Genomic DNA, 18,035 nt, shown 5'->3' with positions numbered 1-18,035 from the left:
CCACATCTTGAGTGCTGCATATAGGTCTGGAAGCCTCATTTCAGAAAGGATGTGAATCTATTGGGACAAGTGCAGAGAACAAGGTTAGTGAGGGGAGAAAAGGGTGCTCTTGGCAGGAAAGCAGAAGCAGCCCCAGGTCTATCAGTGCCCTGTGCAAGATTTTTTTGGTGTGCCTTTTCCGACTTGAAATTACAGCAAATCAGTGAATTTTCAGGACATTTTGCACATCCTAAATTTTGGTGCCCTGTTCAGGGGAACCACTCTATCATGCCTTAAGCCGGCCCTGCAGGAAAGGCTTCAGTTATGTAAACTGTAGTGTCTGGTCACTAAACTCCTGTGATGAGATCTGACTGAGGTGTTTAAAGCTTTGAATGGATTGGGTAAGCTCAATGCCAATGAAATTCTTCCTCTTCCTCTTACACACGAGGGGTCATAAATTCAAACTGCAAAAAGGACAGAGTGCAAAAATTTGCCTTCAGCCAGTGGGTAGTTTGAATAAATTCAAGGAAGGACTAGACAAGCTGTTAGAGGAGTGGACAGGTGATATGGAAAGTGTTTTTTTTTTTTGGGGGGGGTGATGCTTTCTTATATCATTTGCAACTACTAATACTATAACAGAACTGACTTAAAATATGTATCTGAAAAGTATATCAAGAAAATGGCTGAGAAATGGCAGTTGAAGTTTAACATTGACAAATGCAAGGTACTGCACATGGGTAGCAGTAACTCAAAGTAAATTATCAACTGTGTGGTAATAGTGTAGTCAGACATGAAATTCTCTGAGCACTGCAGACATGCTGCCAGGACAGCTCGTGGGATTTTGTCAATGATATACAGAAACTTTGCTAGCAGGAATAAGAGGTGATTATCCCTTTATATAAGGCCATGGTTAGGCTGCATCTTGAGTACTGCATACAGGTCTGGAGGCCTCACTTTGGGAAGGATGTATATCTGCTGGAATGGGTGCAGAGAAGGCCAACCAGATTGGTGAAGGGAACAAAAGGGTGATCTTACCTAGAAAGGCTTCAGTTCTACAAATTGCAGCATCTCAAGACCAGGCACATGCAGGGAGATCTGACTGAGGTGTTTAAAGCCTTGAATGGATTGAGTAAGATGAATGTTAATAGTATTCTTCCACTTGCTGAGACTACAAATATGAGAGGGCATAAATTCAGGTTAGGAAGGATGGTTGCAGGATAGATGTGCAGAAGTTTGCCTTCAGCAAGCAGGTGATTGATTGTTGGAACACGCTTCCATCTGTTGTTTTGGAAGTGGATGGGTTGAATAAATTCAAGGGAGTACTAGATAAATTCTTGGAGAGTACAGATGGGTGAACTGTTTTTTTTTTCTTTTGGCTGATGCTATATAAGCTTGCTTTCTTGCATTGTTTGCTGTTATTACTACTACTATCTTCTTCCATTGATTGGAAATCCTATCCATAGTTTTGCTGATGATAGTAAATTGCATTCCACCTTCCAGTTTCACAGAACTTGCTCTGCACAAACAGTTTCAACTTCTTAAATATCCAGTACCAGTTGTTTAAATGCTGATCACCAGTAGGTCAAAGATAACTTAGTTGATTTCAATCCTTCTAAAACTCAGTCCTGTCTTATGATTCACAAAAAGGATTCTTCTGTTCCTATGCTTATCTTTTATGACACTAAAATTTCTAAACACATCTCTATTAGGGATTACCCTGACTTCTCTCTCTCTCTCTCTCTCTCTCTCTCTCTCTCTCTCTCTCTCTCTCTCTCTCTCTCTCTCTCTCTACTCTCTCTCTCTCTCTCTCTCTCTCTCCTCTCCCCCCCCCCCCCCCCCCACAAGCACATCCCAAATATTGCTTCCACTGCATATAAAAAAATGGGTTTTCTCTTTTGCTCTCAGCATTGGTTTTTTTTTTTCAAACAGCTGCTCACTCTGTACAAATCTCAAATCCACCCTACCATTGAATATTGTTCCCACATCTGGGGAGTTGCCCCAAAATCTCTCTCTCAGGCTTCTAGATTCCATTCAAAAGAGAGCAGTTAGGTTAGTTAATGACCCACCTCTAACAATGTCGCTCCACACTCTGTCTGTGAGACAGAGCCTGGAGAGACTTCTGTTTCTGCTGCATGGTTTCTGCTGCATGCCTTTTCTATAGATACTTCCATGGGCACTATTCTTCTGAGTTGGCTTTATAATCATCAACAGTCGAACCGTCGATATCAAGTGGACTGATCTGATTCAACCCCTTCCTTCTAGAGTTTATATTAAATAAAGAGGTCCTTCCTGTTTTTCTTAGCATCCTTTGCCAAAGATTTCTAGTAATCTGCCTTTGCTTGCTAATGCCCTATGTGACTTGATTACAGACTAGCTTATATCTACCACAGGCTTCTTCTGTATTGCCTGATAATTTATATGCATCCCATGCATTTTTCTTCTCTGCCACAGGTCTCATTAGTTCCTCTGACATTCATTTAGGCCTAAACCTTGAACAGTAGTTCTTAATCGTTATGAAAAGCCTAGTATCTTCCATGATTAATTCCTTGAATGCTTCCCATTGAGTACTTATTGAAGAGATGAAAGGTGAAAGCATAATTTTAAAAATATGAATTGCTAGTTTCTAGCATTAGCATTAGTAGAGGCATTTGATGCAAGAAAGCAAGCTTATGCAGCATCAGCCAAAAAAAAAAAAAAAAAACCCACTTCCACTTCACCCCTCTGTTCATTCAAAATACCTGTCCAGCTGAGCCTTAAACTTATTTAGGCTATCAACCTCCACCACAAGAGTTTCTTTAACCAATGAACTGTCTTTCTTTCACATGGATAGTAAGACATCATTTGATCTTTATAATCTACTCCAGACATATTTAGGTGGTAGATGACTCTCATCAACCGGTGCAATACCACCACTTTGCTTATTGGAGGCTTGAAGTGGTGAAACCCATGTTTAGTTTCTAGAGCAAAGTTTCCGGCATCCCCCCCCCCCCACACTTCTCCTTCAACCCATGCACGGTACTAAGTACTATAGGTTTTGATACCTTTCGTGTTTGGGGTTTTCATAAAAAAAAAAAATATATATATATATATATATATATATTTGTTATATTCAGTAATGGCTTTGGACTTCATTTTTGAAGCCCATTTCTCAAACTCAGTAAAAATTATTCGAACATATCTCTCTCTCTCTCTCTCGTCTTTTGAAACAGCACAATGTTGGCATATCTGCATACACTTTCACCCATTTTTAGCTTTGCTGTTGAAACATTCTTTTCTTAACGTACCAGTTACATGCTGTAATGTACCAGTACAGTACATGTTGGCCTCAAATAACTGTATTGCAAGAATATAGGAATTATAAAGGTTATCTACATACAAAGAATGTCTAATGTGCATCTTCTCTTCTATAAGTTTCAATTACAGTTGTGGCACAGCCACAACTATATTAAACACTTTAATACTAGGCCATTTTGTTCAGTCAGCATGTATAGTTTTATGCCATACTTGTCTTTTACTTTGGATGGATTGTCTAAAGAGTAGACAGCCTTTCATGGCTGTCTAGATCATGGCTTTGTATAGTGATAGCTGTTTTCCCAGTTAAATAAATTTTTAGCATTATGCTATTTATATTGTCCAATAAAAGTCAGATTTTATAAAGATGGTCTGTAAGCAATTCAAGATTTTAGGCAAAGCACAGGTATCTCATTATTACTAAAAATCTGTTCTGCTTATGAATGATGAAAAGCACTTCAATGCAAATAATGGATCTTTTTTCCAGTAATCTTGGTTGCTAGGTGCACAAACTGGCCTCATGTGAAGAACTAACCTCAAGAAAATTTTCATTTTCTCCATGTTAATATCTTTCCATTCATTTATTTGCAAGTTTTCACACCTGCTTCACATACAGTGGTTGAGTAAGTGCTGATATCATTAACAGGCAACTAAAAAAATTCATCAGTTGCAAGCAGCTCAAAATAACTAATTGGATTATTTTTCTGAGTCACTGGAACAAGTAGGCACTGCTTTTTAGTAAATGAGATAGATTTCACCTGTGAAGAATCATCACTCCAAATAACACCAGCATCTGTTGTTTGAAGCATTCTAACATCAACAGATGCATTTGAACTAAATTCAAAATTCACATCACTTGAATATAATTCTATTTCAGCATCAGATGATATTATAAAGAGCTGATTCAATGTCATCAGTTTCAACATACAGTCCATTCCTTTTCCATCCTGTTGTCTACTGTAGATTCATTATAACTATCCTTTAGGGTAAAATTTTATAGGAAAAAACTTTTTACACAAAATTTTATCAGTGTACGTGCAAGCACACGCACACACGATGACGTTTTGTTTTTCACAACTCAACAATTAAAATTCAGCAACCATAATCTTCAAAAAATCTTACACTTTTTTCTTGTGGAAAGTACTAAACTGGATAAAATAACTTCAACACAAGCAAAGAACATACGGAACTGTGAATAACGTATATAGCTTTTATAGCATTCTCTAGATAGTGCAATTTACGATAAGCAAAATCCAAGTAGTAATGCAAATAGTCCAATCAGTGAACCAATATTGATCAGTTGTCAATTTCATGTGCCTTTACTTTTACAGCCCTCATTCGGAGACCACTTATGAATGACCACATGTTTGCATTATGCCACAACACTTCCATTTTGTTTTGATGAATGTATGCATTATAGCAGTAAACATGTTAACTAAGTGAGGGGGCACTGTTTGTCAACTTTGAATTGTGGATGATGAACAAAATGGTGTATTTTTTTACAATTTATATAATCTTCCAAAACAATGAAAATCAAACATCTTCATAAGTAAATAGCCCCATGCCACAAACTTCACCAAATTTCCCAACTTCACAAAGTTCCCAAATCTGCAATACTGATTATACATCAAACTAGAAAAAAAACTAAAAAAGGGGTTTAGGACTGAGAGCCTCAGACTATGGGAAATTTACTAGACGAACAAGTTAGTGCCAAGCATCATTTTAATTCATAGTAAATCACTGAAGTAGGTGAAATGGCATAGTTTCTGTTATATCTCACTGTAAATGCCACGAGTTGTAGTGATATTGCACTACCCCGAATAAGCAATGCTTTGCCGGTAGAGAAGACTAATGTTACTTATTCTCAGTGAATACTACCACACAGACAGCACCATTTCAAAGATTGTTGACTTCATTTGTGGGTGGACACCCCGGTGATACACAGTGAGTGACAACCAAGTTATAGTAATAGTATTCACCATATTAGCATTAGCATTAGTAGAGGCATTTGATGCAAGAAAGCAAGCTTATGCAGCATCAGCCAAAAAAAAAAATAAAGTAAAATAAATAAATAAAAAATGACCACTTCCACTTCACCCCTCTGTTCGTTCGAAATACCTGTCCAGCTGAGCCTTAAACTTATTTAGGCTATCAACTTCCACGACAAGGGATGGAAGTCTGTTCCACCTACCAACCACCCACTGGCTAAAGGCAAATTTCCGCACATCTATCCTACATCTGTCTTTCCTCAATATAGTGCAAGGAAGTCACAGGTTTATGCTGCACTGGCCAAAAAAACCCCAACCAAGTAGATAAAGAAACACAAATTATATGCTTCCCTCCTCACACAGGCAACTATCCAGTTGACCTGTGAATTTATTCAAACTGTCAACCTCAATTACCTGCACGAGCAACGTTTTCCAGCTATCAACGACTCATTGGCCAAAAGAAGTCTGGCATCTCTCATATTGTGGAGTTATGAAGTATAACTCCACAATATGAGGGAGGTCAGACAGTATGTGAAAAGTAAAGACAAAAAAAAAAAAAAAACATCACACTGGTTGTTACCAAAATTTACCCTCTTAACAAAATTAAGTTAACTGTCTTTGTCTTTGAATTTTCCAATGTTCAAGTGCCCTGCCTATAGTTATATCATATTGATAGTCATTATTATGGTCTATGGTCACCACCAACAGTAAAATCAAGACATCTTATCACTTGAGAGTTATGAGTCCACACCACCCCAATCCAAAAAAATTCCTAAGACTAAGATCTTAAGACTCGCCACGCCTAGTTTTCTTCAGTTCTACAATTCATTCTCTTTAAGAATACCTAAAATCCTTTATTTATCCAACCACTTGAGAAGCACAAAATTTTACAGCCACACGAATGTCCATATTACGGAATTGAGGGCAGCTCCTAGAATTGGGAGGCATTTTGTTGATTTTGAACCAACAAAATGCCTCCCAATTCTAGGGCTGCATTTGCTAATAGAGCCCACTCATCAGAGGAAGCATTTTGTTGGTTTTGAACCAACAAAATGCCTCTTCTGATGGGTGGGCCCTATTAGCAAATCCAGCCCAAAATGAGAACAATGTATTTTGTCAGAGTAAACATCCAAGCACTCGGACAAAATACATTATCCTGTTTGCCTCGCAAGGGACACTTCTATTTCTCTCTAAACTGAACATCAAGTCCAAGCCCTGGTGCTGAGCATTCGATCTTCAATAAGAGAAGAAAGTCTCTCCATGACTGAAATCAAATGTAGGTAATGCCTATCCAATATTTCCCCAACTATTCACTTCTCATGGTGATGATTTAAGTTTTTTTTAATACTTTGATTGAAAAGTTGTATTTTAATTGTCATGTTCAGTAGCAAAAATGCAACTTTTACTGTATGTAGTTCTTTCATTGTTATGGTGGGGTGTGCTGGACTTTTCCACAAACAGAAGGATTTTGTTTTTCTGATAATGTAATTTCTGGAAAATTCATCACTGCAACCAATCTGGCTACCAATGACTTTCGGCTGTGTTTGCAATTCACAGGGAGCAACTTCACACCTTTAAAATATTAGCTGGTTGGCATTCTTCATTACCAGAAGTTTCAGTTTTTCTGTGCCGTTACTATTGGCACATAATGACAAAAACACATGATATTTATTTCTTTTCTCACTGTGGAATGTTCATTTTTTAAATCTAGCATTTTATCAGGAATGACTTAAAAAAAAAAAAAAAAAGTGGTTACATCTGCATTTAAAATGTCATTTCATTCACAAATTTGAATCAACTGCGAAAGAACCCCTTTCCTCCAATAGTCACACTCAATGTCAGACACTGCAGCACCTGCCCCACTCAAAACTTATGTGAGATATGATTAGGCTTTTTAAATTTATTTAGCCAGCCCACACTTGCTTTAAATTCAGTGTTCTGGCACTTTAGCAAGTTCTACTTTTTCTCTCAAAAACAGATCTGATAATGATACATTTTTATCTCATGCATATTTGAGCCAAATCACCATACCTTCTTTGATGCTAGAAAACTCCCAAGGCTTCAAATGTTTTCTGCAGAGCTCATCACCAAATGTTTGTTTTTAATAATTGCAATAAGACTATAAAGCATTTAGGGCGTAAGCCTCAAGCTATGGAAAAGTCTAGACCGGTGTTTCCCAACCTTTTTTTTACCATGCCCCACCTAAGTCTTTCTAAAATTCTGATGCCCCCTATGTAACATATACATATTTTTTTATATTCAAAAATTGAATTATTCCCTAAATGAAGCCTAATTACAACTTGTTCAGGACACAAGACTTAGGTTTTAGGAAGAAATCATTAGGAAATTATTAAGAAAAAAACAGTAAGTAAATTTTCTAAACATATAATAGACAACTAAAATTCAAGTACAAAATAATTTATATGAAAGATTTTTCTGTAATATTTTAATTTTTAGTAATTATTATTTAATTGTTTAATAATTTCAACATTCCATGTGAAGTCACTTCCAGATGAGGGCACTAAATTTAGTGAGTCCCTTGTGCTTGATGCTTGCCGCAGAGAGATTTTATATTGGGCTCCAATTTAGTCAGCTTCAGTCTCAAGTCTCCCCATTTTGTGATATCCAGTCGATTTCTTTTCTTTAGTAACAAATCATTTATGGCACTAAATCCACATTCAGCTAAACATGAAGATGGAAACGGTAACAATAGCTCTCTTGCAAAGTTGGTTGAATTTGGGTATTTAATTTCTGTTTCATCACAAAGCCATGCCATTGCTCCTTTTATATTGAATAAAGTTTTAACTGACTCATCATTTTGCATTTCTGAGAGTTCTTCTTGGTACTGCATTGATACATCAGACAAATCCATTAACATTGGTTGCATCATCCAGGTTGGAAAATCAATTTGTTTTAAATCAGAGGACAGCAATAACAAGTACAGCGGTATCAGTCACTTCACATTTTTGCAGCCAACGAAACTGTTCAAAATTTTTGTTACAATTCAATAAATGTAATGAAACCAAATATCTTCTCTTTTGCATCGACGAGAGTTTTATTTGTTCCTTGAAGTTGTTTATTTAATATATTTAGTTTTTCAAAGATATTGGCTAAATAACTCACAAATGCTTTACCATCGACCGTTAACAGATGCTTCATTTCAGGTTTGTCACTTAAAAAGTCACTAATAGTATCAAATAGTTCCATAAATCTTTTCAAGCAGTTCCCTTTCGAGAGCCACCTTACTTCAGTGCGAAGTAAAAGTCTCACATGGTCTGCATTTTGTTCTTCACAAAAAAGCTTGAAGAGACTAAATGTAATGAAACCAAATATCTTCTCTTTTGCATCGACGAGAGTTTTATTTGTTCCTTGAAGTTGTTTATTTAATATATTTAGTTTTTCAAAGATATCGGCTAAATAACTCACAAATGCTTTACCATCGACCGTTAACAGATGCTTCATTTCAGGTTTGTCACTTAAAAAGTCACTAATAGTATCAAATAGTTCCATAAATCTTTTCAAGCAGTTCCCTTTCGAGAGCCACCTTACTTCAGTGCGAAGTAAAAGTCTCACATGGTCTGCATTTTGTTCTTCACAAAAAAGCTTGAAGAGATGCTCACATTTGGCATTAGCTTTAATAGCATTGACACACTTTATAACTGATTTTAGTACTTCATTAAGAACAGGCAAAATATTTTTAGCTACCAAGTTTTCCCTATGAATAACACAATACACAAGAAGCATTTCTGGATTCTCATCTTTCATCAATTTTAAGCAGCCATTTTTCTTGCCCATCACATTAGGAGCACCATCTGCAGCACAAGATGTTATATTTTTCATTGGTATATTATTGTCATCTAAGTAATTTTTTAGCTTATTATATATATATCTTTGGAGGTAGTGGTGCTCTCTAATGATTTACCGAATAACATTTCTTCAGCAAAATTACCTTTATCTTACATAAGTTATCAGCACGGCTTCACTGTCTCTCAAAGTTGATTCATCCATTTGCACTGAGAATTTTCTTGTTTTCAGCTTTCCAACAAGTTGTATTTCAATATCTTCACTCATTTCATCTATTCTTCTGCTAACAGTATTGTTATTGAGTGGCATAGCTTTCACGTCTTTGTCATCTTTTTCCAGAACTGTTTTAAGAAATGTTGATATTGATGATTTGATTAAATTCTTTCCTATAGTATGATTTTTCCCAAATTTAGCAATGAGTAAAGAAATTTCATAACCAGCCTCAAGAGTACGATTGACAGTTGCAGTATGAGCAATAAACAGAGACTTTAATGTTGCTCTTTTTTCAAAATTCTTCTTTAAAGTTTGAAAGTAATTTAAATCTGAATTTACACGAGCATTATGTTTCGCCTTCAAATGCACTTCAAGACGACCTCGCTTCATTGATTCGTTGGTCAAGCATTGTTGGCATAAAAGACAAAAAGGTAACCTTTGATCGTGGACAGCGGGTATGAAACCAAATTTTAAGTATTCCTCTAAATACTGACGAACTTTTTTTTTTTACTTGCACTACTCATTTTACTGTGCAACTGAAAGAAAGAAATATAAGATAAATCAAAAACTAAAAATAAACTACGCATTAAAGTTAATTTAATTTTATTTTAATATATCAAAATTAATTCTTAGTACGCTTCTGAATGAATAAATCACACAAATTATTGAATTCGGGCTATTAAATCTGTGGTCTCTGTGAACAAGCAGATAAGTCTAATTTGTCAAAAATGAGATAAGTGCACTATAATAAAGTATTTATTATTTACTATTACGTGACACGCAGATATCCTCGTTATTGTAGTTTTAGCATGAGTAATAAATATTTGTATATTCGAATATATGCGTGTTTATATGAGAGTGTGAAGTTTATTTTTCCTCTCCCGCCAATTCGAGTTTTTGGACTTATTTGCTTATTTACTGAGACCACAGAAATATACAAATACGACAAATACATACCATTGTGTATCACGGTTCTTCATTAATAATAATTCTGTGTGCGGACAAAGAAATTTTTTATTTTAATCTGAGATCGCCAAACCTATCCAAATGTACAGTCACAACGCCCAAACGAGCGTTTGTATGAAAGGAATTACCTATTTCGTACAGCATGCGGAGTTTGCGGTAGGCTACAGTAGACAACCACTTTGCTTGAGCATTGCGCATGCCATAAGCACTCGTCCAATACAGTACAGTACGTACTATTCCTTCACTAGGCATAGTAAGCAATACTCTCCGAGCAAACTGTAGTTGATATTACTCCAAACTTTTAAGTACGGCTCTATAGAAAGTACAACATTTAACGAATGCTTATTTCAAATTGAGATACCAACAATTCTTCTTTTGTACACGTTAAATCATAGTAGGCGGTTGCTTTAAACTCTAGACGAGCAATTTTTGAATTGCCCCTCATGAACAATCAAATTTCCCCCATGTGGGGCATGGGACCCACATTGAGAAACATCGGTCTAGACTATGTATAAGTATAGTGCAAAAGCATCAATAATACATAGCCAAATCTGAATGAACAGAATATTAGCAAAGCGGCATGGTTTTAAGTTATATCTCATATTGTGAATACCTTCACAACGAGTTGCCATGATATTGCACTACTTCGAATAAGTAACGCTTCACCTGAGGAGAAGACTAATGTTACTTATTCTCAGATGGATACCACCACCCAGACGGCACCGTTTCAGGGCTATTTGGCCCTTCTTCAGTGGGTGGATAGGTACCCGAGTGATGCAATGATGGCAAAACAGTTATGAAGTATAACTCCACAACATGAGAGATGCCTGATGGTGTATGATGTATTTAGACTATAAAGCATTTAGGGCGTAAGCCTCAAGCTATGGAAAAGTCTAGACTATGTATAAGTATAGTGCAAAAGCATCAATAATACATAGCCAAATCTGAATGAACAGAATATTAGCAAAGTGGCATCGTTTTAAGTTATATCTCATATTGTGAATACCTTCACAATGAGTGAAGCCGCTTTGCTAATATTCTGTTCATTCAGATTTGGATTTGTATTATTGATGCTTTTGCACTATACTTATACATAATTGCAATAAGGTATTTGAAAGGATCCCAAAATCAGTGGCATTGTCTTTTCTTTTTATGCACCTTTTCAACTTCTCAATTTCTCTTTATCAATTGTTGACACTCTTTTTTTGTTAGCCATTTTTGCATAAAATTTGAAGGATAAAATCAAAAACACTGTTTTTTTTTCCTGACTTTTAAAGGTCTTCTAGGTTGGAAACCTAGTATGTGAATCCATACTGACAACAAATTTAAGCAATAGCATGAGAACTTAGTTTGAGGAAGATGTCTGAGTTCCCTAATAAGGATGAGAGCAGTTCGGTGAGAATGGTTAAAGCAGTATACAGTGAAATATCAGTAATAACTGCACCTGTATGATGATGCAATGTAAACACCATTGTATTTCCTACAAAACTGAAAACTAATATACCATAATTTAAATAATGACAGCATCTCATCTATCAGCATATTTCATAAAATATTTAACTAACTCTGCATGAACACTCCCTGTCACTTCCAAAATTACTCAAGTATGACAAATCAAAAGCTATTACTCTTGAACAAGCATTAACTACCCTATTAAATCACTGCAGCATTACCAGATTCCAAAGATCACAGATAAAGTGTACATTGTATTGTTTATGGATTTTATGTTTACATGTTTCATTATAATTATATTTTTAATATTTTTATTGCTCTAAACTGATATCTCCATTACAATATTTATTAAAATGAAACATTTTAATAAATATCATTGTAATGGAGATATCAGATATATAGTAAATTATCAGAAAATGGGAATTTTTTTTTTTTTTTTTTTTTTTACTGAGTATTTTGTTACACTGGCATTTGTTACAATGACATTTTACTGTAATAAAATATTCTGAGGAAAAACCTAATAGTAAGTTGAGATATCAATATGGGATGACATGTTTAAAAGTGACTTTGGCTAAGATTAAAAAATATAAAAAAAACAATCACAAAATTTTTCCCCCTTCAAGTTACAGAAAAGTTAATTTATAGAAACAGTTATGGAACAAAAATAACATGGAAAAGTATTTTTTTTTCTCCTGACAGTTCAAGTAATGGATGTTTCACTTAAACAAGTTCCACGATAGCTGTTTGCCACACATTTTAATACAATGAAAATAGTTTACTGCTTGGCAAATTCCTTATTTACAGTATAAGAAAAAGAAGTGCATACCTCATACTAACTTCTCTAACACCCATTATATCGGAAAAGAGAACCTGTCTTTCTCTTCGATCTAGTACACATCTTGCTGAAAATTCTTCATTGAATTCTGGACACAACATGAAGTGTGACACTAGAATATTAAGACTTTTTAAATAAGATGCTTCAGAAGTAATTACTTCAAACATTGCTTCCTGAATTTTACGATTCTGAGGTGAAATGGTTTCTAAAATTCCACTCTTCCGAACCTATGTAAAAAAAAATATATATATATCTGGTAAACGTTTTTATTAGTCATCCTAATGCCTTGAAATGAAATATGCCATCTTGAATAATATTTTTCATAAAATTAAGAATAACGAAAAACATTAAAATTCAAAATTTTCACCTTCAAATTAATTGATGTAGAGCCAACAGAATAGCATGAAAATAAATATGAAATGCACAGGAAATTTTTTGTAAGGACTGTGATCAGATGCACCAATAATAGTGATCCTTTTACCAGTGTGGAAACTTTACTATAGATCTTGTTGGATTTCTCAAATTAGTACACAACTGGATATCTCCCATTCTAGTTATATGTTCAAAAAGAACACGATATATAGTGCTAAAAGTTTATGCTCTCTTTTTTTTTTTTTCTTTTTTTTATGTAAACCCCAAACATGAGAGGTATTAGAACCTATAGTACTTAGTACCGTGCTTGAGTTGGAGATTGGGAAGATGAAAGAAGATATTTGCTGACATTGGACTTGAACTTCTGTAGACTGTAATTTTCAGGAAATACATATGAAGGAAGGTTCCAGAAAACAGCAGTTGAATGAATAAATGAGGAAGATAAAAAGTTGGTTCTGTGAGTTTGAAGTTGGACAGTAAATGGATGTTGGCTGGTGGCGGCACGTGTTCGGACTGTTTTGAAAGAGAGAGCGGGAATTATAGAAGCCAATTCAGAAGAACAGTGTCCATGGAAGTATCTGTAGAAGAGGCATGCAGCAGAAACAGTACGTCTGAGACAGTGAGTGGAGAGACTCTGTTAGAGATGAATCATTAATTAACCTAACTTCTCTCTTCTGAATGGAATCAAGAAGCCTGAGAGAGGTTTTGGGGGCACCACCCCAGTTGTGGGAACAATATTCCATGGCTGGGCAGATTTGCGATTTATACAGAGTGAGCAGCTGTTTGGAAAAAAAGTAACGCAGAGAGCGAAAGAAAAAACCAAGTTTTTTAGATGCAGAGGAAGCAATATTTGTAATGTGCTTGTGCCAAGAGAGATTAGAAGTCAGGGTAATCTCCAAAAGAGATATATCATTTTGCCTAGAAATTGGAGTGTCACTAAAGATAAGCATAGGAGCAGAAGAATCCTTTTTGCGAGATATAAGACAAGACTGAGTTTTAGAAGGGTTGAAATCAACTAAGTTGTCTTTGTCCCACTGGAGAATTACCTGAAGATCAGCATTTAAGGAATTGGCAGCAGATTTTCAAGAAGTTGAAGCTGATTGAGCAGGACAAGGTCTGAAAATGGAAAGTGGAGTGGAATGCAATGTGCTATCATCAGCAAAACTATGGATAGGATAGGATTTTCAGTCAATGGAAGAAGGTCATTAATATACAAGAGGAAAATAATGGGAGAAAGAACTGAACCTTGGGGGACACCGGCATTAGTGGAGAGGTTAGAAGACAGAGAGCCATCTACCATCCCCCTCAGTGAGCAATCAGAGAGAGAACTGGATAACCAATTACTAAAAACAGTTGGCAAACCATAACATGGAAGCTTGTTTAGAAGCCCTTTATGCTAAACACGATCGAAAGCCTTTGAGATATCAAGAGCAACTACTTGTGTTTCACCGAACCTTTCCACTGAATTAGTCCATAAATGGGTAACATAAGCCAGAATATCACCAGTGGATCGACACTGACGGAATCTATACTGGCGATCGTTGATCAGACTGAAGGTTTCTAGGTAGTTTAAGAGTTGGCGGTTAATTGCTTTCTCCATTACTTTAGAAAGAGTAGAAGTAATTGCAATGGGACGATAATTGAATGGGAGGGATTTGTCACCCTTTTTAGAAACTGGCTGGATATGAGCAAATTTCCAAGCAGAAGGAAAAACACCTTTGGAATAAGAAAGTGAAAAAAGGCGGCAAAGAATAGGAGTAAGTTCAGGAGCACAGATTTTGAGAACAAGTGCAGAAATACCATCGGGACCTGGAGCTTTCTTGGCATCAAGATTCATCAAAATCATTCTGACATCCTTTTGACGGAATACCACAGGAGGCATTGAATGAAGCGTGTTGGGAATAGTGGGAGGTGTTTTACCAAGATCATTAATACATGAGTTGGAAGAAAAATGGGATGCTAACAGGTCAGCTTTATCCTTGGCTGAAGTGACAACAGAACCATCTGGTTTGGACAGAGGTGGGAGCAGAGATGGGAAAAAGTTGCGGCCAATAGCTTTGGCAAGAGACCAGAATGCTCGGCTACCATTAGGGCAAGAAGGAAATTTTCTACTCTTAGCCTGTTCAAACTCTAGTTTGGACTGATTAATAACTGCTTTACAATTGTTGTGAGCTTTGGTGTAGGCAGAAAATGAAACTGGAGAATTAGAAACAAGCCAATTACGATATGCAACATTCTTCTCTTGAACAGCCTTAACACATTTATTGGAAAACCAAGGTTTATTTAAAGGACGAGATTTTAAAGTGGAGTGTGGGATAAAGGATTCCATTCCTGCAAGAATAATTTCACTGACACGATCTGAGCAAACGTTGACATCAGAAGTTTTGGAACAGTAATCCGACCAAGGAAAAGAAGTCTCACAGGTCATCCCATTTTGCATTCTTGTAATGCCAAACAACACAAGGTTGGGAATAGTCATGATATAAAGGTTCCATTGGAGAAGAGACAATCACCAAGTTGTGATCTGAAGTGCCTAAAGGACCTCTCACGTCGACAGTGTACTTAGAAGGGTTGTTTGTGAGAAAAAGATCAAGCGTATTGGCTGTATGATTAGGATTGTCCGGTATTCTTGTAGGTAAATGAACAATCTGCGCAAAGTCATTAGTAATTGCAAAAGCCTCAGCATCTAGTCATACCGACCCATCTGGGTCGGTATGACTAGAAAACGGAAGCCAGCTCGAGTTGTGAACATTAAAATCACCAAGGAAAATTACCTCACTGTTAGGAAAGTTGGACTGGAGAAAGTCAAGTTGCAAAGAGAGGAAGTCAAAGAGCTCCAAGTGATTAGTGGAGTTAGGCGAATGGTAGAGACAACAGATGAATTTGACACAATGAGGGAGAGAGATTTTAAGCCAGAGAAGATCAAAGAGAGGAGATTCCAAATTGCCAAGTCTCTGACAGGGAATATCAGAACGGACATATGCACAAGTACCACCTTTGAGGCGAAAGGAATCATACAGCGAATAATTTGGGCAACTGAGATGAGCAGCTCTTACCATGAATATTAAGTCCCTATTCGAGTTTCTTGAAAACTTACATAGGTTTGTCTCAATTTTCTGGAATAATGATTTGGTAATCCTAGTTGAACCATCGCTGATCTGCATTAATGAAATGTGTATTTCATTTTACTTAGCATTGATCTTAATATTACAGACACCAAGTAATAATTTAAGATCAATGGAATAATTTACAAAGTATTGAGCTGTGTATGGAAATACATGGAGTAAATGGCTCAGAGACTGTGGGGGGAACTAGGAGAATGCTGCTATACATAGCCAAATATAATAAATCAGCAGCTGCAGGACATTTTTGGGATATAGGTTCACTGCCCTTACAATTATGACTGCTACAAGGAATAACACATAATAGTCAAAAATGAAGATAAGAAATGGAAACAAAAAAAAAAAAAAAAACTCCACAGTGACAGTATGATTAGGAAAGATGGCAAGTCTAGCATACATTCCCCCTGAATCTGCAGCACTTCAGTGTAACGAATTTTGAAAATGTGTCAGATGTGATGGTCCTAACTCAACTAATTCCATCATTATATATAGTAACAATAATTGCACTGGTAATAGCATATGATGTGCTTACTGGAAATAACACAACTTTAATCTTGTGACAAAATTTTATTTTTCTGATGAAAGGAAGAATTACACTCCCCAAACACCCTCAGATTTTATCTATGGATACAAAGTGTTTCAAAAGTATGTGCAAAAATTTTAAAATTCTAAAAAAAAAAAAAAAAAGTCATAATTCTGAATTATTATGGAGCAATGCCTATTTCATTAAAAAAGGCTGTGGGGTTTGAATGATAAAAAAAATTGCAATAAAAAATTTAAAAAATTGCGTGAGCACACAGCTGAAGTTAAGAGAAACTTCTTTAAAATCTTTTGAAACGTTTATTATTTCAATGTTACAGTTGTTTAATATTTTAAAATTGTTTTACGAGTTTATTATAAAGTTTTTACAGATCTCTCTTTTGTACTCAATGGAGGTGGTTTCAGTGGTCGCATTGCACATATACGTGCCTATATACCTTACAGTGCTCACTATTAGTCTTCGGCACGTTGAATTATATATTTTTTTTCTGTCAAAGTTTTTTTATGAAATACGGTAGAGAATGATGAAAGAAATATCTTGGTTTTTAAATTTTTAAAATCGGATTGCTAGAAGTTGAGATACAATGATTTAAAACACGTGCGCATGTTACACCGTGGCTGCACTGTAAAGGAACTGATTGAATCATTCTGCGTTGCATTTTCGTGGAAGTTTTTGTCAATCCATGGACACAAGTTATTCCCATGTGAAAACTGCCTCGGGCACACCTAAAGAAGTTTCACTTCAAAAATAATAATAATAAAAATCAGCAGTTACATACCTTGTAAAGTGTTCATTCATACTTAGTACGTGACAGTTTATTCTTTTTAATATTTTATTATTTTTATTATCATTCTAAATGCCATAACCATTTTTAAAATTCAAACAGCCATAACTGTTCAAAATCAGATACGTTTGTATGATTTTCTTTTTATTTTAGACCCTAGAATACCAGAATTTTATTCATAGACTTTTGAAACTACATATTTTATTTTATTTATTTATTATTATTTTTTTTTCGTAGTTGTTGGTGCATAGGCTTACACATACATACATATTTTATAGTTTTTATGATACAGTTTCATAAAACTATACAAAATATATAAAATTCATAAATCACAAAAACTACAAAAATTCATATCTATTATTTTAACCTTTCAGATCATCTTATAGTTTTGATACTTTATGCATTTTAAGTATATCATTTAAAAATTAACTGTCTAAGAAAATAGTGAAGAAGGCTAACAGCCCAAAAGAATACTGATTTTTAGTGCAATGGTGACCTGCAATGCCTGCTGGGTGTACAAATACAAACAATATTAATTTTAAAGTTTATAATCAAATTTATTTGCTAAAATTTGTTGTTAATATTTTGCTATGTTCCTACTGTGATTATACTTAATTACTGTTTAATAAAAACACAGCACTTATAATCATTTAATAATTTTTAGACACTTTTACAAAAAATAAACTAG

General features: G+C 35.3%; 1 protein-coding gene across 1 annotated transcript in view; it reads right to left on the bottom strand.

Annotated features, from left to right (window-relative positions):
- LOC150076004 (uncharacterized) overlaps positions 1-18,035 on the bottom strand; it is a 220,368-nt gene that overhangs the window by 67,553 nt on the left and 134,780 nt on the right. The window contains exon 9 of the mRNA XM_090387231.1: positions 12,520-12,755. Coding sequence (XP_090243357.1) covers positions 12,520-12,755 — 236 coding nt within the window. The remainder of the gene's footprint in view (positions 1-12,519; positions 12,756-18,035) is intronic.

This window comes from Mastigoproctus giganteus, chromosome 13, assembly GCF_048544385.1.
Source record: "Mastigoproctus giganteus isolate SK-2022 chromosome 13, ASM4854438v1, whole genome shotgun sequence".
Classification (NCBI taxonomy): Eukaryota; Metazoa; Arthropoda; class Arachnida; order Uropygi; family Thelyphonidae; genus Mastigoproctus; species Mastigoproctus giganteus.
Note: the sequence above shows the minus strand (reverse complement) of the source record. Positions and strands in the feature narration are given on the sequence as shown.